The 25,563-nt window shown below is 39.1% G+C and overlaps 1 protein-coding gene across 3 annotated transcripts in view; it reads right to left on the minus strand.

The window, feature by feature from the left end:
- Positions 1 to 883: 883 nt before the first annotated feature.
- The window catches only part of itgb1a (integrin, beta 1a), a 41,811-nt gene continuing 17,131 nt past the window's right edge, over positions 884 to 25,563 (minus strand). For 2 of the 3 annotated variants that reach the window (XM_088071859.1, XM_042510192.2), the window contains exons 2-17: positions 15,070 to 15,136; positions 14,616 to 14,701; positions 13,446 to 13,665; positions 13,177 to 13,347; positions 11,927 to 12,165; positions 11,449 to 11,604; positions 10,806 to 10,901; positions 9,204 to 9,293; positions 8,819 to 8,959; positions 7,981 to 8,183; positions 7,615 to 7,853; positions 7,297 to 7,519; positions 5,924 to 6,159; positions 5,544 to 5,710; positions 3,292 to 3,369; positions 884 to 2,097 (exon numbers count right to left, since the gene is read on the minus strand). In XM_088071859.1, coding sequence (XP_087927985.1) covers positions 3,292 to 3,369; positions 5,544 to 5,710; positions 5,924 to 6,159; positions 7,297 to 7,519; positions 7,615 to 7,853; positions 7,981 to 8,183; positions 8,819 to 8,959; positions 9,204 to 9,293; positions 10,806 to 10,901; positions 11,449 to 11,604; positions 11,927 to 12,165; positions 13,177 to 13,347; positions 13,446 to 13,665; positions 14,616 to 14,701; positions 15,070 to 15,136 — 2,412 coding nt within the window. In that variant the 3' untranslated portion in view covers positions 884 to 2,097. The remainder of the gene's footprint in view (positions 2,098 to 3,291; positions 3,370 to 5,543; positions 5,711 to 5,923; positions 6,160 to 7,296; positions 7,520 to 7,614; positions 7,854 to 7,980; positions 8,184 to 8,818; positions 8,960 to 9,203; positions 9,294 to 10,805; positions 10,902 to 11,448; positions 11,605 to 11,926; positions 12,166 to 13,176; positions 13,348 to 13,445; positions 13,666 to 14,615; positions 14,702 to 15,069; positions 15,137 to 25,563) is intronic. The other variant, XM_088071860.1, reaches the window with a different exon arrangement.

Below are 25,563 nucleotides of genomic sequence, written 5' to 3' on the forward strand. Positions count from 1 at the left end.
AAAAAAAAAAGACATTGCTGAGATCAAGAACTGTCATTTTGACCGAAGAATTTTGAGTTATTAACATTATTAATTAGAAATGCAACTATTCAAAATTACATTATGGAAATGCTGGCTTGGAATTGTGACTAGTAAAAAAGCAATTGTTGATATCTACAATTGTTATTACTGCTACTGTATGTTTTATTTTGTCTTCATAAAATCAATGTAGTGGGCTGGTGTAAGTCCAGTTTGTCTCCATATTTCTCCCTGGTTTGGATGAAACATTTCTTCAAACATGGCTCTTCATTCAGTACAGCCCAATACTCCATTCTCTGTATGAAGTCTATCAATAAACATTTATTAGAGAAAAGCACTTGTGACCATCCACGAGGCAAACCATGGAAGGACATGTAATGGATGTTATGCTTCATTCTTGAATTATGTATGAAGTCATTGTTATTTCAATTTGAATAACTGTCTCAGTTTCAGCAGAGATGATCTTTGAAACACCAAATTATGCCTTTAGCCACCAGATCCAATGTGTCATTATTCCTGTTTCTGGTCCAGTGCTATAATAATAAAATAAACTTTTCAAAACACAGTTGCAAAGTACTTAACAATAAAAACAATATGAAAACAAAGAGGGAACAAAATGAATTAAGAACCAGACATAGTAAAAATATAATAAAAATGGATAAGATGAGAAAAAAATAATCACACAAAAAAGCAGGTAGCCAGTGTGAGGAAGCCGGAATCAGTAAAATGTGATGATGTTTCCTGGTCCTGGTTAAAATCCTGAAATTACAAAAAACTGGAGACCCACACCTAAATAATGATAAAAAATTCAAAATAAATCAGTCCAAAAGAGTTCATCTTATTGTTAGCTACACAGAAAGACACAGAGAGTTTTTGTACTTTATTTAATAAATAACTCAAACAGCATTGGGAAAAAAACATTGAAATAAAAGGCACTTTGAAAACAATACTGTAAAGGCTTGTGTGTGGTACTTCAGAGGCATTTGGGTGTGAAAGCATTTTAGAGGTGGTTCATGTGATATCTAAACAAATTCTCTTGTTTCAGTCTTCTACATCTACAACAGAATCGACACACAAATGAGCTACACAGAACAAGCTGACATACAAATATATTTTTGGCGCGCTTGACAAGAACACAGGAGAGGACCTGAGAATGAGTAATAAAAGTTACTGCAGTTAGCAAATACAACAATATTCCATTATTTAAATTGTATCATAACTATATAAATCCTTTGATTGTTCAACATCGCCAAGATTTCATTATTTTAACAAGTGGTATACAGTCCCTTTGTGATAGTATATCAGCAATTCAAATGACAGTTGATAGAAACGTTATCTTGTGTATGTACTCCTTTAGAATAGACAACAGTACTCAATAAGAGTGCAATATAATGTGTTTTTAAGCTGCAGTTTAAAATTTACAACCACTGCACTGTGATTCAACATAACTGTCCAATCTAATGCAAAATATCATTCAATACTTCCCATTGCATTTGTTTTCTATATATATACACATACACACTGACATGATGTGCTGCTATGGCTGACGATTTACATATTAAAACTCAGGTCCTGTCATGGAGACACACAGGAAGTCAGTGCACAGAAAGAGACAAGAAGACAGTGAGGTGAAAGAGACAGAAGCTGAGGATCTTGTAGATATATTGCATATCCATTGTGTCCACATTGTGTTGTTAAAAAAAGCTAAATCCTCTGCCTGAGCCAGTCCTGTGGCAGGAAATAAAAACCTTCATGTCATCACTTTTGCAAATATTCAACTTAAAAGTATATACACATACTGTATACTGTACATCTAAAATACAACCAATTCATATAAATCATAAGTGTTAGTAAAAATGCAGATGCAGTGGCCATATGGTACATAATTATGGTAAAGCAACAAGAAGAAGTGACATAAATTTCACCACAGGTTCCCCTCAGAGCCCAAACCTGCGGTCAATACTGCAGTTGTCAGATACTTAATAGCAGAGTTCATTAAAAACTATGAAGCCATCATTTTCCTTCATATTTGGGGTTGACCACAGTCGTGACAGCACTTTTGTAGATTGGATTTTCACCCTGGAAAACAAAAATTGAAGTTGTAGCCATGTTATTGCTAAATCAAGCAATATGCAACGTGTTTGTTAGCTTGTCTGGCCCATTCACCAAATCATTGAAAAAATCATTGTTTTTAATCATTAATGGAAGTATAGAACTGCCAGGCCAAAAAAAAAAAACTGATCAGTGTCAAGTAAACACATGAAAAGTTTCTTGTTATAATGACAGATTTTTCACATTTTTAAAATACATTTTCATGTAATTACAATATGACTTTTTGTGGTACAAGATTTATTTTGTTATAACATAAAAACATATTGTTATAACATGAAAATATCTTGAATTTTTTTTTAAAAAAACATCTTATTATATCATAAATAACATGAAAATATCTTTTAAATACTTGGAAAATATCTTGTGAAAATGTGAAAAATATCTTTGTGAAAACATATTGGTCTGTTATAACATGAAAATATCGTGTAAAAACATGGAAAATCTTTTAATTTAACACAGACTTTTTTATCATAACATTAACATACTGTTATAAATAAAATATGTTCATTAAAAACATCTTGTCTTAACAAGAAAATCTTCTTGTTGTAACATGAAAACATCTTGTTATAACGTGAAAATATCTTTTAAATATGTGAAAAATATCTTGGAAAAAATGTGAAATATATTTTCATGAGAACATCTTGATATAACAAGCTAAGTGTCTTGGCGTAATGAAAAACATCTTGTAAAAATGTGAAAAAATATCTTTTTATAACAAGCAACTTGTCATGTTGTTACCTGATACTGGTCTCTTTTTTTCTGGCCTGGCAGTTCCACACTTCCGTCATCACTCACTGTTTGCGTCATTTATTTAGATCACACTCTGCACACACTCATGCTTTTGTGACAACACACCAAATGTCAAGAGGCATCATATTGAAACACATTTCATACTCACCAGGCAAGATTTTGGTATTTGTGCCCTGAGGTAACTTAACATCCTCCAACACTGACCGGCTCTGTGATTTTTCAGCTGTATTGTCAGAGCAAACTCACACTCATGCAATCTTTTTTTTTTTTTTTACTTACAAATTAGGGCAGTATTACTCTCTCTACTTATTTAGTTAACTTGATAGTTTTAAAGACAGGTGAAATAAAGAAAAGTAAATACTGAATAGATCATGCAGGAAAACACAGTGGAAAGTGAAAAGAAATACAAACTTAAAGGACAGCAGCTCTGCGACCATAGTTTGGGTTCTGGAACTGATTGACAGGACTCTTGTATATGGGGTTTTCTTGCTACGGGTAGAAAGTGAGGACAGAATAGAGTGCAGAAGGAAAAGAAAAAGTAGAACATAGGAAAAGAATTGCAAAAAAGGCAGTAAAAGGGTGAAAAGTATGAATTTCGTCCAGTGATACCAATGAAAGGAAGACAACACGAGAAATAGAAGGTGAGAGATAAGAATAAAATCTGGATAAAAACTGCATTGTTAAGCCTTGTTCACAAGGATCTTTATGGGTGATCAAGTGAATATGGATTTTGTGCATGTCATCTAATTTCATTTTTATTTTTAATTGAAAGCTTTCACTGCCCCAGCATCTTTTTAAATATCTCTGAAGTTCTGATTTTGATTGAAAACAGATTCTGCTTCAGTTTGTTTATGTATGAGATAAAGACAGGCTGTATGAATCTCTCAAAAGCTTCCTGTCACAGACAGATCCACCTAAGTACACCTATCTCTCAGACACAGACATATATTAGATCATACAAAATACATGAAAAGACAACTATGACAAAGGTTGTATTTTTTTGAAGTGATTAAAATTGCCCATTACAACCAGCTGAAACTTCTCCCAACCCAGTTAGAATTTTTTTAGTGTTTACTGTTTAAGAGGTTTTAATCAGGAGCTGAATTATCCACAGAGGTCTCTTCCTTTCCAAAACAAACAGTTTTTTGGTTTTTGCTGTTACAAATCTGTGTTTCTCCAATGCCATTCAGCATGTCAGAGACAGCTGGCTCACCCTCAAAATGCTTTTGTGTGTTTATCCTTCTTCTTTAAAAATCTAATCTGGTCTCACATTTTTTTGATACAGACATTCAGGAGGTTTTTATCAGGAGCCAACTACACTCAGAGGTCTGTTTTTTCTCCAAAACAAACAGACCCAGTGATCTAAAATGGTAAAAACATTGAACAAAACAGTTTCATGTTACAAGTCAATGTTTTTCTGATGCTGCCCAACACAGATCGGCTTTTAACTAGAACGGTCGATGCAAAAACGTGAATTGCCCTAGCCAGTGTTTGCTTTTTCTGCTCTGGGCTACTGTAGGAAACTGGTGGTACAACATGGCGATTTCTGTAAACGAGGACCTGCCACCATCAAAAAGCTCATTCTTAAGTAAGGAAAACACAACAATTCTTATTTTCAGGCGATTTTAAACTAAAGAAAACATATTTATGATAAAAAATTCAATTTCTGCCAATACACCCCCCTAAACCCTACACACTGAACCTTTAAGTAGCTATGTTTTGTTCAATGAAGCTTTTATATAGCGTATGTAGGCACTCTACATCTGCATTACGCAGATTTTTTAAATTTTTTTTTAGATCAGATCAGATACTCAATAATAAAGGATAACAAGCAAAGAAATATACATGAAACGTGAATATGAAATGCTACTTGTGTCACTTCAAACAGGCTCTGGCTTCGGGGACCAATGAGCTAAAACAAAGTACTCAGCTGAGGCTACGGGTCAGGATGATGTGTTTGCCACCATAAGAGAGCACAGGAAACTGAGACAGCATCTTTGAACTTCCCTGTGGTTTCTTTCCTATTCATTTTGTCAGGAACCCCAGGTTCATCACAGCTTCAATAACAGTCTCTTATTTCTAAAATTAAAGGGATGTGTTGCCATAGGTTACCCTGCCCATGATAATAAGTAAGACCCCAACATACAGAGTGAGCACAGCACTGATCAGGACCATCTGCATCAAACACACACACACCGTGGCTGTGACACAATTTCGCCACTAGGTAGAGGCATTGTACTGCACATGAAGTTGAGCTGAACTCAAGTCTTCTGTCATATTGATGTTGGCCGATGATGCTACAGTGGAGAGGAAGCAGGGAGGGGAGGAGCTGTGGCCACTCCCCAGAAAAAAGTCAAGCTATGCTCAGAGTGCATAACATTCCCAAAAAAGTCCACACAGTCCCTGACATTTTTCCTATTTTGAGCGCCATTCAAAAGCAACACATTTGATCTACGCCTGCAGCTGTGAGACTGAAGAGAATGCGAGCTTTGAAATGATATCAACAAGTCTGCAAATCTCATCTTCTGCAAAGAACAACAGGCAATCTTCACAAGTCAATCTCCTGACAGCTTTACAGCCGAACAACACCTGCTTTTCAAATTTAAATTACTCCACCAAAATTCAAAAATACTTTTACGTTTTCACAGACACCAAACACTCACCGTATCCCACTTGGCGTTCATCTTCTCCTTTTCAAACTTGGCGAACTCTCTCCTGTCGTGGATGATCATCAGCAGCTTCCAGATGAGCAGCAGGGCTAAGCCAATCAGGACGATGCCGGCAACCACACCCGCGACGATGGGGATGATGTCGGGGCCAGCAGGGCAGTCTGAAACACAGCAGGGCGCAGCAGTGTTTAGGCAGCTTGAAATGAGAGTGCAAAAATAACAAGATCATGGGAATAACATACCCTCACATGGCTGTACGTGAATAAACAAATGCCCTATTTTTGCAGCACAGCCACCACAGCCTCTGTAATTAGCTTTCTCTGTAACACAAACCTTCCACACCCTGGCTCATGTCAGCCCAGCTTTCTGCTTACCCAGCGTGTCCACCACATGCACCTCCTTCTCCGTGTTGTTGTTGACAGCGTAGGTGTAGTAAAACCAGCAGTCGTTGGCGTCCCTCTCCTTGCAGTGCATCACGGGGTAAGAGGCGTCATTGGGTTGGGGCAGCTTGTCCCTGTCCTTCACTTTAATCAGGTTGAAGTAGGTGCAGTTTTTCTCACATATGTCCTTCTTCTCACCGGTGCCAAACGCCCGGCACTGGACACACTCTCTGAAAGAAAAGGGGTGTTGTTGTTCATAGTGAGTTTTACTCTGCTGTGAAAGTGTCACACAAATTACAAATATATATTCTCACTGGCGTCTTCTGTTTTGTGTAATAATGCAAAGAAACTGAGGGACACTTCATCTCAAATAAAAAAAAATACCTATTTTTCCTTTTATCTGTAGTGTTATTTATCAATCTAGATTGTTTTGGTGTTGGAGATACTGGTTGTAGAGATGTCTGCCTTCTCTCCACTATAGTGGAACTAGATAGCCCTCGGCTTGTGGTGCTCAAAACGCAAAAAAAGATACATTTGAAAGACTCAACAGCAGTGTCTCCTTCCAGAGACCATGATCTGGTTACTAAAGATAATCCACAGACTTTGTTGTGAGCAGTTTATCATCAGTCAGTCAGTCATTTTCTGTAACCACTTGTCCTCGTAAGGGTCGCGGGGGGGCTGGAGCCAATCCCAGCTGTCAATGGGCGGAAGGCGGGGTACACGCTGGACAGTTTGCCAGACCATCGCAGGGGCGCAGTTTATCATGTAGAAACTTATTTTTTTCTATTTGTTAACATTTTGATACATAATCAATATTAACATTATGCCAGAGCATAATAATATCACTGTTTTCAATGTACCCATGGATATGCAGACAACTATCACTGGGCTACTTTGGTGAAAACTAAAGAAATGTACATCATACACGTATGTGTATGTGTGTATGTGTGTATGTGTGTACGTGTGTGTGTGTGTGTGTGTGTGTGCTCAGCATTTTTGTCATATTATCAAGAATATCTTAATCACAAAATTGCCCTGAAATATCATTACATCATTTTAATGCCATATCTCCCACCGCTAATCCACAGTCCTTGTCCTATACAAAAATTCTTAAATCAATCCAATTACAATGAGGCTTTGGAAGTCTTAATTTAGCCCAATCGAACGGTAATCTTTGACCTGGCAGTTATGTGTGGATTTAGTACTGCTATTGTGTCCATGCAATAAACATTCCACTGTCTGGAAATATCCCTGTGCTGCGCTTCAGGAAGGAAACACCATCAGGGGAGACATAACACCACCAAAATATGCAATAAACAACAAACTAAACATATATGTACAATGTCATGTCTTCATTTCAGACTTACTTGTGCTCAGTACAGACTCCTGGACAGGTAGGACAAGTCTCACAGGTGGGTCCCTGGAATTTGGGGTCAGTGCACTTGCAGGTGCCACATTCACACGTTCCTCTGCCGTTACAGATCTGCTTGTTACTGGCCATACATGTGCTGTTGTCCAAAGAACAATCACAGGCACTTCCGGTCCAATTGGGGTCACAGACACACACTCTGCACTCACAGCGTCCATGCCCTGAGAAAACAGGAAAAAAATGTGCATAGAAGCTCTTTTTCTAAACATCCTCGTAGGTTCACTGAGCAGTCTCTCTGTGGAGCTATAATACTCACCACCACACAGTTTGTTTCCGGAGCGGTCACAGTTGAAGTTGTCACACTCGCAGTACTGGCCGCTGTACCGCTCCTCAGGGTTGTCTCTCTTCTTGCACTCACACGTGCCGCACACACAGTCTCCGTTGTTGCTGCAGATGTCGGTGCCGTTGTCTTTACGGCAGGTTCGATCCATGTCTTCAGTGGCCACGTCGTTGCTGCTGCATTCACACTGTCTGCCCACGCGCCCTTCATTACACCTAAGACAAGGGACAGTATGTGACTCTGAAGCATTTTTTAACACTAAAACAGACAAAGGTTTTGTATAATTTTCTGTGTGTATAACTTGTACGATAAAATAAATATAGCTGAAATGTTCACACTTACTTGCAGGCTCCACACTCATAGGTCCCGTTACCAAAGTGACAAAGTTCGCTGTTCTTGATACCATCCTTGTTGCACTCGCACTCACAGATGAAGTTGAGGGTAATCTCCACCTCTTCTGTAAATCCCAGGGGCTTTATCTTGATGGTCTCTGGCTTGCCTTGTTTCGGACAGCCCTTTGATGTCACACTGATGGTAAACATGACCTGGGAATTGAAGGAATAAAAGAGAAAGCCTAAATAGGAGAGCGAAATTCGTCTGTGGAAATGTCTTTTTCTTGAGATATTGAGTTCACAAGAATGAGACAGACAACATCACATTGACCTTGATCTTTGACCATCAAAATCTAAGAAGCTCATCAATGAGTCCAAGTGAATGTTTGCGTCAAATTTGAAGAAATTTCTTCGAGGCGTTTTTGAGATATCGCATTTACAAAAGTGTGCCGGACGGATGAACAGACAGATGTATGAGCAGGCAGATGGACATCACAAAAACATACTTAAAAAAAAAAAAGAAGGAGAAAACAAGACATTTACATTTAAACTTTAAGTTATCAAACTGTAAATGACTAGAAAAATGTGTATTCACCGATTAAGATACAGTAGCTATGATAGTAGATAAGATAGTATGATCACTCTTGTATTCAGTGAATTGAAATGTATGTAATACATCATTCATCATCATTGACATAAAAGAATGTTAACCCTTTTAATCATCTAAATCTAATTTGACATTGTCAGACTTTAAATTACCTACGTGGCGGTGTGTGTTTTGACAGCTGACAGTCTTAATCACTCACTGGTGGAATACATAAATAAAAGATAAATAATCAAATCCTCACCTCGTCTCCGATGGAGATGTTGGAGCACTTCCGTCCACTCTCTCCCTCACTGACCACTCCATTCTTACAACGGGATGTGTAGGCTATGGTCACTCCTTCTGGAAGCTTGCTGTTCTCCAGAATAACTTCGGATGACAGAGACTGCCAAAAAACAAGAGATAACAGCACAAACATTGAAATGTCATCTGGTAGCTTTGTTTTGACAGCATATACACAAAAGATTAGCTGAGCATTAAATGAGAAAAAGTTGTTTGAACAAAGCTTTGACTGTTCCAACTCAGTCACAATGATGAATGCTTTAAAGTGGTTTCTGTGAATAAATGATAACTAAATCGAACTTTTTCACAAGGGCACTTAAAGTCAACAATCTCAACAGTTTACTTACGTTGTAAGCGTCTATAATCAGGTTGATTACATTGCTTGAGTTGGCTGACAGAGTGCCAACTGCAGACTTTGGTATCAGATTTTTCAGCTCCTAAAAGGAGAAGAAAAAAGTTTAGAGTTAAGCTTTATCACAGCTCTGTTAAACTTGTGATGTCTGTAATGTACTTAAGCAACAACACAATCAAAACAGGGATCCGTCTTTTTTTTTTTTAACTGATGAATTTAAAATACTTTTCCATGACTTTTTACCCCATTTCCATTACTTTATATAAGTGATTTAAAATAGGTAGCCCTATATAGTGATACATTCATACATTATTAAACACACATTTCCCAGGAATTTGTAGAAATGCTAACTGCAAGTGCTTGCTAACTTAACTCACTTGTTCAACATTCCCTCCGCAAACTAGCTGCATATAGACCAGACCAGCACATACATGTTCTTTACGAAACATTAAGGCCAAAGATCCTGTAGATGTCAATTCAATTTGTTGTGTTTGGATTATATAATTGGATAAATAATAAGTTTCCATGCATTTCTTGTTAAACAAATTTTTTTTTGGATAGACATGTCTAGTAATTGTTTTGCGACCAGGCCTGATTTAAGCTTAATGACCTTAATGTCCCATCGGTCTTCCCCAATCCAAGTAGACCAGTGACCCAAAAGGGGGCACGCACTTGGCGACGATGTGATGACACGTTGCTGGCCTGGTCTGTGTGTACCACATGATACATTTCAAGGGTCATGCAGCACAGCAAACATTAGATTTTAAATGAGCAATGCTATGAAAGGATTTCATTCAATTTTTTGGCTTTTTATGAATGTATTCTAAACAATAGCAAAAAATGTATTATCAAAACTTTTCCAAAACATTCTGCAAAGTCCAAACCATTTCCAGGCTTGGGAAACAGTTCTTATAATTTCAGACATTTTATGACACTTTCAGGAATACTTTTCTGACAACTTTTATAGACTGTTGGTACAGCTAAAACACGATTGCATTTCATTACTAAGAGTGTAAACCACAAATTTCATCAAGACACAGTATTGTATTGATTCTATGGACGACAATATTTCCTTATATCACAAAGTCTGCCGCAATACAATTTGGGCTTGATTCCAATCAGGGGCCCGCAATCGACATGAGGGAATGTCAGTAAATATTCTCACTTCCTTTTTCTTGGCTTCTGAAAATGATCTGCCAGGTGCTAGGACGCTATCACTGTTTGAATGTTAAGGAAAGAGGTGCACTTGGACAGAAACGGTGACACAGACATGCAATGGGAATTTCAAAATAAAGGCCATCTCAACAAAATATACTGATTTAACCATTTCACTCCAGCTTTAGATGGATGCAACACCCGCATAATGAAAGAGCTTTTATCAAACTCAGATGGGTTGAACTGGCCTGAAAAGCAGCAGCATGGCACAAGGAAATAATTAGAGCTTTTTTGTAGATGCTACCATTATAACTCGGGTGGATATTTTTAGGCACTGGGCGTCATCCAGTCACACACAAGCACACAGAAAGAATTAGGAAGAGTATGCTCTAATAGAAATGGGTAAAATGGAAATGTTTCAGATCGAGAGACGAAGACTGACTTGGTAAACAGGCTGGAATTCCTCTGTGACGGCAAAGATGGTCTGAATGTTGTTGTCGCTCAGCTTCTGAACCAGGTGAGCAATGGAGGGATAGTCCTTTAAAATATATTGAAGGAGAAAAGTTTATAATGTAAACACAAGCAACAGGTTATGCCCATATTCAGAGCAGGCAAAATAATGGGCCTGATGCAGCAACATTCTTAAATTTCTCTTATATTGTCTGAAATGCAGTGGAATAGAAGTGGAAAGTGGCATGAGATTAAAATACATGAGTGGCATGAGACGCACTGTAAATTAAATTACAGCTGTAGTAGCATTTCTGTAGTCCAAAAATTTAAGAATCCAATCATTTAAATTACTCTAAACATAATCAAAATTCCATTCTATTATATTCATGCAGTTTTTACATGTTTCTCAAATGTAAAACTTGTTTGTCCTTATGTTTGACAACACTTTTTTTGGACAGCGAAAACAAGAGGTTTTTCTCTTATCTTGGTAAAAGTGCTCCCAACCACATGTAAAATTTTCTCTTACTTACGAAAGGAGCAAAAGATAAGAAAACAATGATGAATTCCAAAAATCAATGGGTATTAACAAAATAAGAGCAAACAGTGGATATGAACAAAAAACAAATGTTACTCACATAGTAGTGGCTCATGGTGTACACATTGTTCTCCAAGTGACATTTTCCGTCATTGGGCAGAACGATGCCACCCAGTTTGCCATCGCCAGCAAAGTGAAATCCAGCATCAGTGGAGAACACTAGCAGACGGGTCACATTCCTCCAACCGATATGATCCTGAGAAATAAGAAAGAAACACTCAAATTACGAGTAATAATTTTCTGCCAACAGCTATATATCCTCACTATAAAAGCTATGAGCAGCTCATAATGGGACACATGAACTTCTGATTATCACTGCATCCAAAAATCTCCTTGTAAACACAAAGAGGTCATAAAATATCTTTTCACACATCACCACATAAACGCATTTATTGGTGCTGTATCGCTCCAAGCAAGTCAGCAAGTGTCATAAATGTGGGGAAATTACCTTGATTTGAGAACCTGCAAATGATTACTTCCCTAAAGGGAAAAGGCTTCTTTTTTTTTTTTTTGCTTACCCCACACACAGCCACTTGCATGATGGCATCAAACCCCCCCTCAGGAGAATCCAGGTTTCCAGAAATGTGCTGCTGGCCCACCAGGGTGTTAAACTTCTTGCCATCGCTGGTCAGTTTGAGGACGTTCTTGTAGCTGAATGGGCTGGTGCAGTTTTGGTCACCCGTGCATGGGTTCAGCAGCTTGGCCGGGGTGGTGCTGATGTACGGCATGACTGTCTTTTCCACAAAGGAGCCAAAACCTTTAAAAGATGGTTTGATTCAGAAATTCAATTTAAACAACTTGAGCTGACAGTCAACAAGTGATTTGGGTCAAGGCTTAACGAGATGCCTGCTTTGAGACCGGCTGCTGTCGTCTAAGGTAAGATGACACCAAATGAATTAAGAGGAGGTCAAAGAACTTCTTTGGTTTGTTTATGTAGGTCACAAAGAGGTTGTTCAAACTTGGGTGGCACTAAATACCCACCTCAAGACACCTGAAAATACAAGACAGTCAGTTTACTTTAGGGGTTTGTTGACAGTCTGATATCTTTTTTGTTTTTCTGCTACTTGGGAGATAATTAATCATGTTTTGGGGGCTTTGGGGGATGTAAACAAGAAGTTTAATGTTGCCATGGATACAGTTGTGCCTGGAACACAATGTATGTGTGAGCAGCACGTCACAGTAACCTCGCCACACTGTTGCGTCTTGCATGCTCGCTGTGTTCACATTGGCAGCGTTGCTGACTGCTGCTGTAAGTACTGTATATCCACAATTATTAGCACATGAAGCTGTGCAACTCCTGCATTTTCAACAACACGGTTCTGCAATTACCTCAAAACAAAATGACTTGTATCAACAACTGAAAGAATCCTGCAAAATATTAGTAAAAGCTGGGGATATTATATTATCAAAAAACTATGGAAAAATTTCCAGAAAATGACACAACTCTTTTTATTAGATTTTTAAAGTTATGCCACACAAAAGAAAGACAGTAATTTGCTTTAGTGCTCTCTTAATGTTATTTTCTTGAAGGGGTTTTCTGTTTGCTTTTTTTTCTTCTATTTTTGTATAATTTTCTTTTGACTTTTTACTAATTTGTTGCTAATTTTTGGGCCATATCTTGTGTTTGGAGGAAATCCAGCCAATTTGCTCAGGTTTCAAAGGGTTAAATAACCCATAACAAAACTGCAGCAATGAAAGATTTCACTCCTTTCCACACATAGGCAATAAACTGTCAAATGTGATCACACTCCATGATGAAAATCTTCACCTATCCTGAAGTCTGAGGTGATCTTTGACATCTCCAGCATCAGACTTGTTCCCAGGTTCTTGACGTTCTCCAGATCGTCCTTCATGGAGTAAGACAGGTCCATCAAGTAGTACAGGTCGATGGGATAATCTTCTGCTCGTTTGAACTTCAAGTCAAAGGACTGGGGCTCCCCTACATAAAGTTACAATCATTTAAAAAATGTGTCACCACTGAAAATCCAGTCAAATTAAAATAGCTTCAGAGACAGAATTATTCAAATGTGTTCTCACCAGATCGGAGTGTGAGCCTGAGTTTCTGCGGCTGGATCTGAGTAATCTCCTCTGGCTTCAGTTTCTCTGCTCCCTTTTTGCGATTTGTGACCATTTTGTTCAAGAGGATTTTCCCTTCCCCGCTTGGGTTTTCGATCATTTTCTCTTCACAGCCCCTTTTTATCAGAGACTGCACCTCATCACAACGAGTCGACACGGTCTCACCCTGTTTCAGGAAGTCCTAACAACAACAGCACAGGGAGAACTTAAGCAACAATTCATCAATTTTACAAGTGTAAGTATGCAAATTGAGGCATTACTCAGTGTGTGAAAGCTGTTGTTTCATTGTGTCTTTTGTGGCACTGGAGGAGCTTTCATCAAGGTTACTTTCTCAGACTTGGAGAAATTTGAAAAAGAAAGCTTATGTTGCAAACTGGGAGAATTATGGGTGAGACATGGGCATTTACCAGGCAGGAATCTAACAAAAGACACTACTGAGTCACATAATGGAGTATGTGGTGTTTGTGGAGCTTTCAACTCTGCAAGAGACAAAATGTCAGGATATGTTGGCCTCTGCTGCTCTGATGTTGGGACAGTTGGTTTTTGCTATGTCTTGCAAGTCATAGAGTAACATGTATTTTTTATACTTATACTGTAAAACATGCTGTGCGATTTCCTACTGTGCAATATTTTGCTCCCTACTATGCAATAGTATTTATAGGCTATATATCTATATTCTTACATTAAATATTATACCCACTGTGTGTGTATTTTACTTATCCTACAGAACTATCAATCATGCACATCTGACTTTATAAGTAAAAGGTGTGTAGAGTGTATATAGTTTTCTGTTGGTCTATAAATCAACTAATTATTTCAACTGAGGATTTTCTGGTTTTTGGCTCTGTTGATGTAAATTAAACATCTTTCATTTGTGGACTGTTTGTTGAACAAAACTTGGAAAATATCACCTTTGGCTCTGGGAGATTGTGGTGAGTGTTTTTCCTAATTTTTCTGGTATTATAGCCTAAACAAGTAATCAATGACTTAAAAAAATGATAACAAATGATCATTCGCTGTGCCCTGCATTACGCATGGTCCAAGACTCTATGCTCACTATCGCTATATGCTCAGTGACATCAAACTGAATTTCCCGGCAGCATTTAAAGCTGGCAGCTTCAATCCACATACCGGGTCTTTACACCAGCCGCATTTGGCTCCAGCCTGGATGCACTCCCCACAGTATTTGGCATTGGCATTGATGCACTCGTTCCCCTCTGGATGGAAAACAAAGAGGAAAGAGAGGAGGAGGCAGAGTCAGAGGGAGCAGGGGCACAGCACAGGCCCTGCAAAGTAAGCAGCCTGTTAAGCCCCCCGTGTTTACACATCAGTTCATCTGGAACACTGTGTGGCTTGATGGTAATTGGAGACAGAGAGGAATATTTCATCTTTTCCATTATCCTCCACACTCCTTAGGAGGATCTCTGGTCAGTGACATCATTAAGATAAAGTAGGCGGCCTCCCTCTCTCTGGAGGTAGTCATCATTATAAACTGTACATTTACATTACATGCTGACATCAGTAAAATGACATCATGTGACAAGATAATGATGTTACAGCGGTACAAAATGTAAGCTAATCTTACCTTTCTGAGCATTACAGCAACAAAAGATGCCTAACAACATGGATATCATGAGCAACTTCAGGTCCATCTGCAAAGACACACAAGAAAAAAATATTTTAAATTTGTTAACGTCTCATCAAAGAGAGAATATTGTTTTGAAAAGCAATATGTCATTTGTGACTATCTCTTTGTGAACAATAATAGCGGGTGTGCTCAGTAGCCTGAATGCGTCAATTCATAATTTCCTGGACAAAAGGGTCCAGAAGAGTGAGCGAGAGTCTCTCAGAGATGACAGACTGAATGTGAAAATGCCTCGGTTCTAATTGGAGGTAATAAATTATCTAGTGGCAGCGGGGTTGGCTATTTTCAGTCGGTCAAAGGGTAAAGGCAGCTAATTCAATTCGGACCACTTTCACACACAAACATACACATTCATGTACAATACAGACACACCAACACACTGACTTGCCCCTGGCTTGGACTGCAGCATTCTCTTTTCTCACAACCCTTTTTACTGTAAATAGCCTCAGTCCCCTGGAGTAAAACCCGCTCTGAATGTGTTTATTGATCCGCTGTCTCTGTGCCGGCCCTTTGGTCAGCCATATCGATGCATCTTGTCCTATTCTTAATGCAAAGCTTATGACTTACAGAGGATAAGTGAGCCGAAGGGCCTTTCTCTGCACTAATCAGCTGATTTGTGAGAAGTCCACAGCCAGGCCAGAGGCTTGATGGGACTGTACTTAAGCACAGCGGTATAAGCAAAGCTTGAAAACATACTCATGATGACATTGCTAACATGCTGACCATTAAGTATATTTACAATGGTCACAATCGTAGTTTAGAGTATTGGCATGCAACACTTGTTAATTTGCACTAAACACCAATTACGACTGAGGCTGAGGGGATATCCTAATTTCCTATCCTAAATATACTAAATTTCATGGCAATCTGTCCAATAGAGTGCTGCAGGAATGATGTCTTCTGTAGGCAAATGGGGAAGTTGACATCACACTGCTTCCCTTGTCAAAACGTCAATGGGATTTTTCCACTGGCTTTTGAAAAATTGCATAAAGCTCTGAGGCAAACAAAAATTTATGATTCTTACATGATTTATTCAGCAAGACAGTCTTCACAAATGAACACCACTTTCAGGAATTTTGAAGTATAAATGCAATCGCCAGAAGAAAAAAAAAACTGTAAAGCCGTGTTCCCTGTGATGATGTTCTGAAGTCTCATTTATGTGTCTTTTTTAAGACACATACATGCTTTAAAATTCATGAGAGGGGTATTTACAGATGTATTTTATGGTGTAGAACAAATTGTGAAAGTCTCTCAAGCTTGTGTTAACCACAGATCTTATCTCAGGCATCTAACCAAAAACTCGCTCAAAAAACCCATCGACTTCAAGACCAGGGAATCAGGAGTGCTAAAATGCTAGGCAACTTACTAATTTTAGGACCTCTTCCTGGGGCACTCTAATTGCAAAGATAGTTAAGTCTGGATCAAACTGGCAGACCGACAAATAATTATAGCTGAGCATTTAAATAAAATCACAAAATTTAACCTCATGGTGGTGCTACAGCAGGAGTTAACCAGAATCAGTCGGGTCCATCCTCTGAGAACGATGAATGTCTGCATTTAAACTGTGTGCCAATCCATTCATTAGATGTGAAGATATTTCAGTAGATAAACAAAAACTTAGTGGTGGTGCCATGAAATTAAAACCTAAAACTCTCAATCTCATTGCAGCACTGGGGTTCACTGTAGGAGATCACAGAAGTCATTAGGATACACCCTATGGGACCATGAACGTATGCATAGTTTCATTGAAATACATCCAATATTTGCAGATTTATTTCAGTCTTCCAAATGACCAACCAACTGACTGCTAGCATGGCTAAAAAAACACCTGAGATGACTTCCTTGAGTTTGAGGTTACAGCTTTATTGACTATAAATAATCATGAAGAGCGAGCCGAGGTTATATTTACAGTGTGCACTGGAAGTTAAGGACAAAGGATTTTCAGTGACCCCTCACTATCATTATAAATTCCATATTAGTGCTGGTGTTTCAAAAGATTTAGACAGTGCTGATATAATTCTGGGATTCTTATCAGCGCTTATTGGCAGTCCTAATAAGCGACAGCTGGGATGGCTCCTACAGAGAGACACCGAATCAATGCCCTGATGTTGTACTAAGGTGCGCTGGCTTGGGATCAGCATGTGCCAAATCTAATTAACATGTGGAATGTGAAGCTGATATCCCGTTTGACCAGAAATCACAAACTCATGGGAGCCATTTCTAAGAGAATCTCCACAGTAGCTACCACGCTGGATATTAAAGCATGAGGTTCAAATTAGAGCTAGACAGACAGTGATAAAGCGACAAAAATCCTTTTTTTGTGACCTGTGGCTGTTGCCGGCTATTCATAGAGTCTACATTAAAAGACTGCATTCCCATACACTGTGGTAAAGGAAGCTCTGACGTTCAGTGTGCGTGGTGTTGAGTGATGCATTCCTGAGTGCCTGTGTGTGTGTGTGTGTCCGTTTATATAGACACAGAGGGGCAGACGGCCTGTCTACAGCCCCCCAGATTAGATCAGCTGGCTTGAATCTCCACTGCGGTGCATTGGCAGTATGTGTTAGTGTGCGAGTGTGTGTGCTGTGTTTCCATGTGAGATAAATACCACATTTAACCTGATTCTGCCCCAGTTACACCATCACACCATATGAACACAATAGACTTTTACAAGCATGCCCCTGTGTGTTAAACGGGTTCAGGTATATATAGTTTGCGATGTACTGTATGTGCATACACACTGAACAACTGCTTCCAGTTCAACCCAAGCCAAAACGAAGGAATTTAAGTTCACATTCCTTTTATAACAAAACCACACACTCAGATATTTTCTTTTCACTCTAGCTGCGGTTTTGACTTCAGCTCCAAGGAATCATTCAAATGCAAACTACGTCTCCAAAACGCCAGCGAGGTGTCAAGTTAGGAAAATAACCGCGTTGTCTTCGATCCTGTGAAGCTTAGCAGCTGCACTGAGGAATGCTCAATAAAAAGCTACAGTAAAATATAGCTGAGAACAGTGAGCGGTCCAAGAAAGGGCTAGAACAGGATGTTATGCTGCCTTTAAGTGCGCCCTCGAAGCTCAGAGTTCAGAAGTCGTAAATACAACTTGTCAGCATTTCATGGTGGTTTTGGTTAACATGGGCACCACAATAAATGTTTTGTCTATATTAATTCAGAAGAGGATATTTATGTATTAGTCAAAATGTACTGATGAGGAATGTGAGAGGTAGTTAAAAGCCCTGAAAAAAATAAATATAAAGAAGTTTTGATACATTTTCATTAAATCTGTCTTTGGGTTAAACATGCTTTTTATCAAGTACAATCGACATTTTTGGCAAATGAGGTCACTTTATTATATCTATACAGGACGCAGCTGTGCAAACCCCCAACTTCATAAAGAGCACAGTTTGCAGCCTGTTTTTTTTTTTATTAGATAAGCAAAGACCATCCTGGCAGCTTCCTGCTAAAGGGTATTCTATGTTCAAGCCCACAGACCAGCTGCAGCTAAGGGCAGTTATCTATGCTAGTGGGGTGGCTTTAAGTATGGCAATGTCTGATTATTTTGACAAAAAATCCTGGTCCTTGGACAAGGAATCCTACTTAAGTGATTCCCTCGATTTTCCTCTAGCACCACCAGCAGGGTAACATGTGCTACTGAGTCAATTTCTCAACAACTATTGGATGGATTGCAATGGAAGCTGGTACCGATATTGATTAGCCCTTCTCCACTGACATGTTCTGGCTTGGACTGACTTGGTTTCATTCAGCGTGTTAGCCCAGTTTAGCAGGGATTTGAGTCTCCATGCAACCCATCTGAAGGTGCATCTCTAAGTGATAACTGATCCAATCACTAAAGCGTACATCACGCAAGAAGGACAATAAACAAATAAAAAAGGGTGTTGACTCACTCAGAATTATCCCAGGCAAATAAGATTTGGCTGTTCAATACGAATATTCAACAATTCTTTTTGTTTTCCATGCAAACTTTTAAAGCCTGAATGGGCTCCACGGGATATTCAGTTTGACAGCTGCATTAATATCATATAGTACAAAAGCTATCAACAGATCACAAATGCGCAACAAAATTTTTTGCTGACACTAGATATCAACAAAGTCTCTCTCTCCGTCTGTGTCACTGTCTGTATGTCTGTAGCTGCAAAGAGTAGTGTGAAAGTCAAGAGCACTCATTCCACAGCAAAATCTGGGGACCAAAACATCCCCAGAAGCACACTGCTTGATTTGAAGCAATCTCAGTCTACTCAGGGTCTCTGAGTGATGATTTGAGCCTCCGACTGTCAAGGGGCAGCCCTAACCTGAATCCTTGACTTTGGAGATCCAGTGACTCCTTCTTTAGCACCACCATTTGTGGTTTTAAATATTTGCAACACTCCCTGACAACAGCCTTAAATTTCCCTCATCTGTGGAAAAGCAGAGGAGGCCTCGGAAACCAAATCCATATACCATTTTAAACAAGCAAGATAATGCTGAGAAAACATTACCTTGTATTATTTACTGACATCACTATAAATAATAGTCAGTTTGATATATGAAGTTTAAAAAGTGTATGCTCCAATAAGTGCACTTTTATAAACAGCTTAAATATTTTGGTTGTAGCACAGCTATGAATCAAAACTGCATACTATATGTTCCGAAGGGAGGGATGTGAGCTTTCCATGACAACCACAATGCTCAGATGTATTTGTTCATGGGAAAGCATAAAAATAAAGATAATTTCCAGACAGTTTCCTGACTCTAACAAGACAGAGCAGCGCTGGTTATGCTCTTACAGTAGTTTATGTAGCTCCCACGCTCTTCCTGCCTTTCTCAGTCACACAGCAGCATGCATGCATTTTATTTCTCACTGCCTGTCTACTTGTCACACACACCTGAACTGTGACTCATGGCATCCCAGTGTTTTATGGGCTCTATCAGTTGGCAGGAGAAGGTGATGCATGGCAGACACTGTGGTGCGTGACTAAAACGGGCTGAGCTTCTCAGGCATTCCTGAGGGACTGAACGCTGCTTGACCAGGATAGCAACCTGTAACACTGTTACTGCACTTCGGGGAAATGTGAGCTGTAGGAGCCATGATGAAGGGATGCTGTATTTGTAACAACCCCCTCTCACCAGTAAGCTACTGTTAATTCAGTTTTAACAAGTGATGAAACTATAGTTTGAATAAATGATAAGTTGAATAAAACATTTCGATATTGCAGTTTTTTTCTTGCAAAATGTAAGACTAACATATGACTGAAACACATTTTTGGGGATTTCATGTGCATGAGCAAGAATTATGAAAGGACCTGCCCTACTTATCACACAGCTAGGGACTGTCAGTAGATGCCTTAACTTAGGAAAGCACTAATGTCCACTTTAATGATCAGTTAAACTCTTTGAAACATGAGCAAATTAACTTGATTTCTTTCAAAAATAGGGTAAGAAGGCGATGAGCAACTTGGCAGGCTTTAGCCCACAAATTTGCAAGAAAGCAGAAAAAGACAATAAAGAGAAAATCAAGAAAATTACCTGAAAAGAGGAAAAAGAAGAAAATTATCTTAAAGAAGTACTATAAAATTATTTTTTTCTGTAACAATAACTTTAAATATGTAGCCGAATAATAATATTTAAATATATAATTAACAATAATTCCATTGTTTTTTGATCATATCTAATAATCCCATCCAGGTAATCTTCAGATCATTTCCTTGTCACCTGTTACTTTTTAAATTTTTAATTTTTTTTTCTTTGCAATTTGTGGGACAGGAGTGAAAGGCATCTAAATGCAGGTCAAGAAAATTTATGTCGATCCAAGTCTTAAAGGGTTAACAGAATAGTCTGCACCCTGATTCATGTTCTCCTGCAGTTTGTCTTTCTTGACATCAGCCTGATATCTGAAGACAGCTGGCTAGCTCATGTTAGCTTCTCACAAATGGAGACAGACTATATGAAGTATAATCCACAGCTAGGGGTGGGTGATTGGTTAAAATCCTCTTTCATGGTATATGTAATTTTATGTCACAATAACGGTGCATATAATGATACAATAATTGTTCCGTAGCTAAAAAATGGTTTAAAATAACCACAGCTATCATATTTTATCACATTTATTTTCTTCTTTTATTTGGAACTTCCATAAAAAAAAGCCTCCCATGAGACAATGCTCGAGGTGAAAAGAGACTCAAAACCAAAAACTAAAATTCTTTCAGAACGAAAGCTTTGAGGTTCCTGTGAACAATCATTTCCAAATGTCCAAATGAACAAGATTCTGTATTTGCAACTTCACTCTCCTGCTCCATTCTGCCAAAATCCTGTTACCTTGCAAAGCAGCTGGATTCACAAGATCATGACATCATGTGAGATTCATGAGATAACACAACAATTGCTACATAGTCGAGACATGTATAGCTGCAGCCACATTCAGTCTGAAGCTTACCAAGCCCCCCAAAACAGCACCAGGTTTTGAAGCCAGTTTTACATAGTTGCCAAAAGTTGAATTACATCATTCAGGTCACACACATTCCCGTCACACGGGCCCAAAAAGACTTTTTCCCAAAGACTTTCAATGTGAAACAGACATCTGTTAATCAATGGATAGTTTTTTTGGGTGTCAAAACCCCCATGAATTGACTCCTTCACTACTGCTATTTGATCCATTTGATCCGATAACATTTCATATGAAAGTTGAGAAGAGCCGCAATATTAAATTATTTTATAACAATTCAAGTTAGCAGAGCACTAAACCAAAAGTCAGCCATTTGACTTGTGGAAGTTAGTCGCTTGGCGGCTGTAAATCTCTCATGCGCTTACTGAAGGGGCCCTATAAAGTAGAAGATCTGGGTAATCTCATACCACAGAAATAGATCTTTTTTTGCCGCATGCGCCACCGAGCAGCTTTCATAGGAATGAATGGGGCCTTGCCTCCAAAGCTGTATCCTGTTCTCTTAATACATCCATGGAGCCTATACAACACCCCTTAAAATCATGCCTACCAACTGCATAAGACAAACCCACCAACGTGACTGTTATTTGAACCCTGTTGTATTTGGTGTCGTTTTTCAGTCTGTCCCTGTTGTAGATGGAATAGTTAAGTTCACTACCACACAGCATGGTCAAACAGCCCTATATTATAACAACCTTTTATGACTCCTTACTATGCTTCAGCTCTCCAGGTGTTCACTCAATAAGACCCTGGAGGTTTCTTAACCCCCCTATGAAAACCTCTGGTGTCATGAAACCCACTTAATTGAGCCACACAAACCGTAGCCGTGAAGCGGATTTACTTTCCTTTAAATTGAGCTGCATTTGCAAGTGCTTAGAAGTACTTACTTCAGCAAGCGCTGCCATGAATAATGACCAGCAGAGTCAGGGAGCCAGACACAGTAAAAGCATGCACTGCAGCAGTAAAGAAGCTGGCAGCTCAGAGTCACAGCGCTCTTTTGTAGGAGAATGCCTGGACTTCCCTCACTCAGAATGGCTGTTCTTCTCTGGCCGTGAAAAGAAGGAATGGAAAAGAAGGAAAAACAGGAAAGGGCGGTGCACAATTCGGAGGGGAAAAGGGTTGCTTTAAGTCCAAGGGAAAGAAACTTATAGACTTTCCTCGCCTCTGCTGAGTTAGCCTTTTAGTCTCTCCTAATCCTTCCTCCTATTTGTACGGTATTTATCTCGTTGTTCAGACCTTTATAGTGTCAACAGAATATTAATGAGTTAATTTGGTAAAGGAAACTAAGTGAAAATGAACAGGTGTGCAGGCCTTAAGTATAGATTTTGAGAATTTTAGTTAATATTTTATTAAACCATTCCGAAATGCATCACTCCACTGTTGTCTCTGCTATATCTCTGGCATCCTAAACTCCCATCCTCCCTCATTCTCTCACTTGTTTCCTTTCCCACTCTTTCTCCCTCCTCCATCATACCACCCACACAATTGCTCAGTTCACTCCCTCCACTCTGAGCCAAGCCAAACCACTGGCCCCTTGACTTCACATACCCTTCAAACAGTGCAGAGCGGGGAACATGTCTGAGCTTTGAGACGTACAAGCCACCCGAAAGAACTGAAGGAGAATACCAAACAGTGTCTGTCTGTGTCTCTGTCCAGCACCACCACCACCTCCCACCACCCTCCGGAGGGCCCTCTCATAGCAGACAAAAGCAATGAATCAGGCTGCCCTCTGTGACCATGACAGAGGGTCTGATCCTTAAAGTGTTCCCACTCACCGTCCCCTCTTTGCCAGGAGAGCCTCTGTGTGATAAATAATACTAATGAGGCAGACGCTGATGTCTTTAATCTTTTGGTGCTTCTTTGCCTCTGCGACATTGATATGGGCAGACAATGTGAACTTTCCCCGAAAGAAAAAGGAGGGAAAATACTCCAGGAGATAGGAGTGAAGGCACAAATGCCTAGAAAAATGTCATCATAGTTTCCACATTACACGAGCATTCCACTTTTCTCAAAATACTCCCCAACAGAAGAGGCTTTGTCAGATAGAAAGGAAAGTGGAAATAACTGTATTGAAAAGCTTAGGTTGGAGTGGAACTTGTGAGCGAGCAGGAGTAATGCCAAAGAGTTTCCATCACCTCGGATTCAGTCTGCTATCCTTTATTTTTAGCCTCAAAGAAATATACACAGATGAGTTATTGACATAAGCTTCTATTTCTGTTTTTACATCTCAAGAAAAAGGTTCAATGAATAAGGGCACTTGAATGTTAAGCATTTTCCAAAAAATTTCTACCACAAGTAAGACACATGAAGTAATATCCCCAGTTCGGGCAGAGCAATCAATATTGTGTAATAGATTTAGATTTTGGATATCATAATATTATTAAGTGTTGTCTTTTCCTGGTTTTATAGGCTGCTTAACAGAAAAGTGATGCCATTTTCAAAACTTACCAAACTGCTCTAACTGGTCTATTATTTGCCTTTACCCTCTTAGTCATTATATCCACATCACTGAAGAATGTTTTTCAATAATCTCATTGTGTGAATATTTTGTTAAATTAGTTAACCCCACACTACTGTCATAGTAAAGATATTGAGGTATCTGGTCAAAATATTGTGATTTTTAATTTTTCCTATATTGCCCAGCCCTATCCTGAGTAAAATAAGTCATTGCAATGGGTGAGAATATTTAGCATTTGCCGAATATCAGCTGTTTATCAGAATGCTTATCAGTGACAGGTTAAAGCAACAGCAACAGCTAGGCATGAAGACACATGCTGACTTCAGTAACGTCCATTACATAGCAAAATCTATCTAAAGTTTGCTAACATAAGCCACCATGGCACTTTTCAGTGTTTGCTGTGCATTTCTGCAGTTGGGGTTTGGTTGGCAGACTTCTGCTTTTTGCATTGGTTCGACAAAAATAAAGAAGTGGTTCATTAAGGTGGAAGTTCATCAGCTAAACCCGCCTTACATCAAACCAGAGAGCGAAGATCAATGGAGAACATGTGGTTCTAGAAGCTTAGTCAATGATACCACTTTTCCACCAAAATAGCTCCAGTTCTTGAAGAAGTTACATTAAAGATTCTCAGAACCTTGGTGTTATCTAGTGAGCCTGACCGTGTTTCCACCCACTTTTTAGCAGAACCAATGTACCAAGAATGCATTCACAACGTAAGACATTGCACAAAGCACAACAGAGGTAAAGAGCTGAAGCAAAATTGCAAATACATTAGACCATGCATTTTTTTTGTTCTGTTATTACAGATCTGCCTATGTCAAATTTGACTCCCATATTCTCTCTTTCCAACCTGTAGAATGTGACACGCCCTCTGGTGTCATCACGGTTTGTATCGCTGATCAAGGAAAATCAATTTTGTTCCAGCTGAGAACCAACTTTCGGGTTTCTGAACCAATTCATTTTTGGTCAAAATGTTCTTAATGATTCAAAATTAGGTGAAGGAACCATAATGGAACCAGTTCCATGTCTGTAGAAAAGGGGCATTAGTGAGTCCCTGTAGTGCCATTTGGCTATCTCCTGTAGCTCACAAACTAACCTCTAACAGTGAGTCACAACAGCTCTATGAGTTAGATACGTAGGCAGTCCGCCATTGTATTTAGCTTTTTAAGTTACATTAGAAGACAGTATAACTGCAGTGAAAGTCAACCTCACACATAAAGAAACTGGCACTCCAGGATGAATATGCAAGGCGATAAGGTCAGCTGGCTCAGCCAGCCCCACATGTAGATCCTAATGCAGTTAGCAATAATGGCCGTTTCAGGTGGCTACTGTCTGTTTTCTTTCGGTCAGACTCAGAGAGTGTTAGAAGTGCTTAATGTAAAAATCCTGTTTATTTGAAAAGCTGTAAGAGGCTCACGCAGCTTGCACCAATACACATTGATTTAATTTCCCTGAATTCCTACAGCGGAGGTGCAAAGTGAGCACAAGCTATAGAGCCACCACTGCAACATTTATGGGGATACAGCAGATAGAAATAAAC

The sequence above is a fragment of the Plectropomus leopardus genome, chromosome 21 (genome assembly GCF_026936395.1).
Source record: "Plectropomus leopardus strain MGB_pleo_1.0 chromosome 21, ASM2693639v1, whole genome shotgun sequence".
In the NCBI taxonomy this organism is placed as follows: Eukaryota; Metazoa; Chordata; class Actinopteri; order Perciformes; family Serranidae; genus Plectropomus; species Plectropomus leopardus.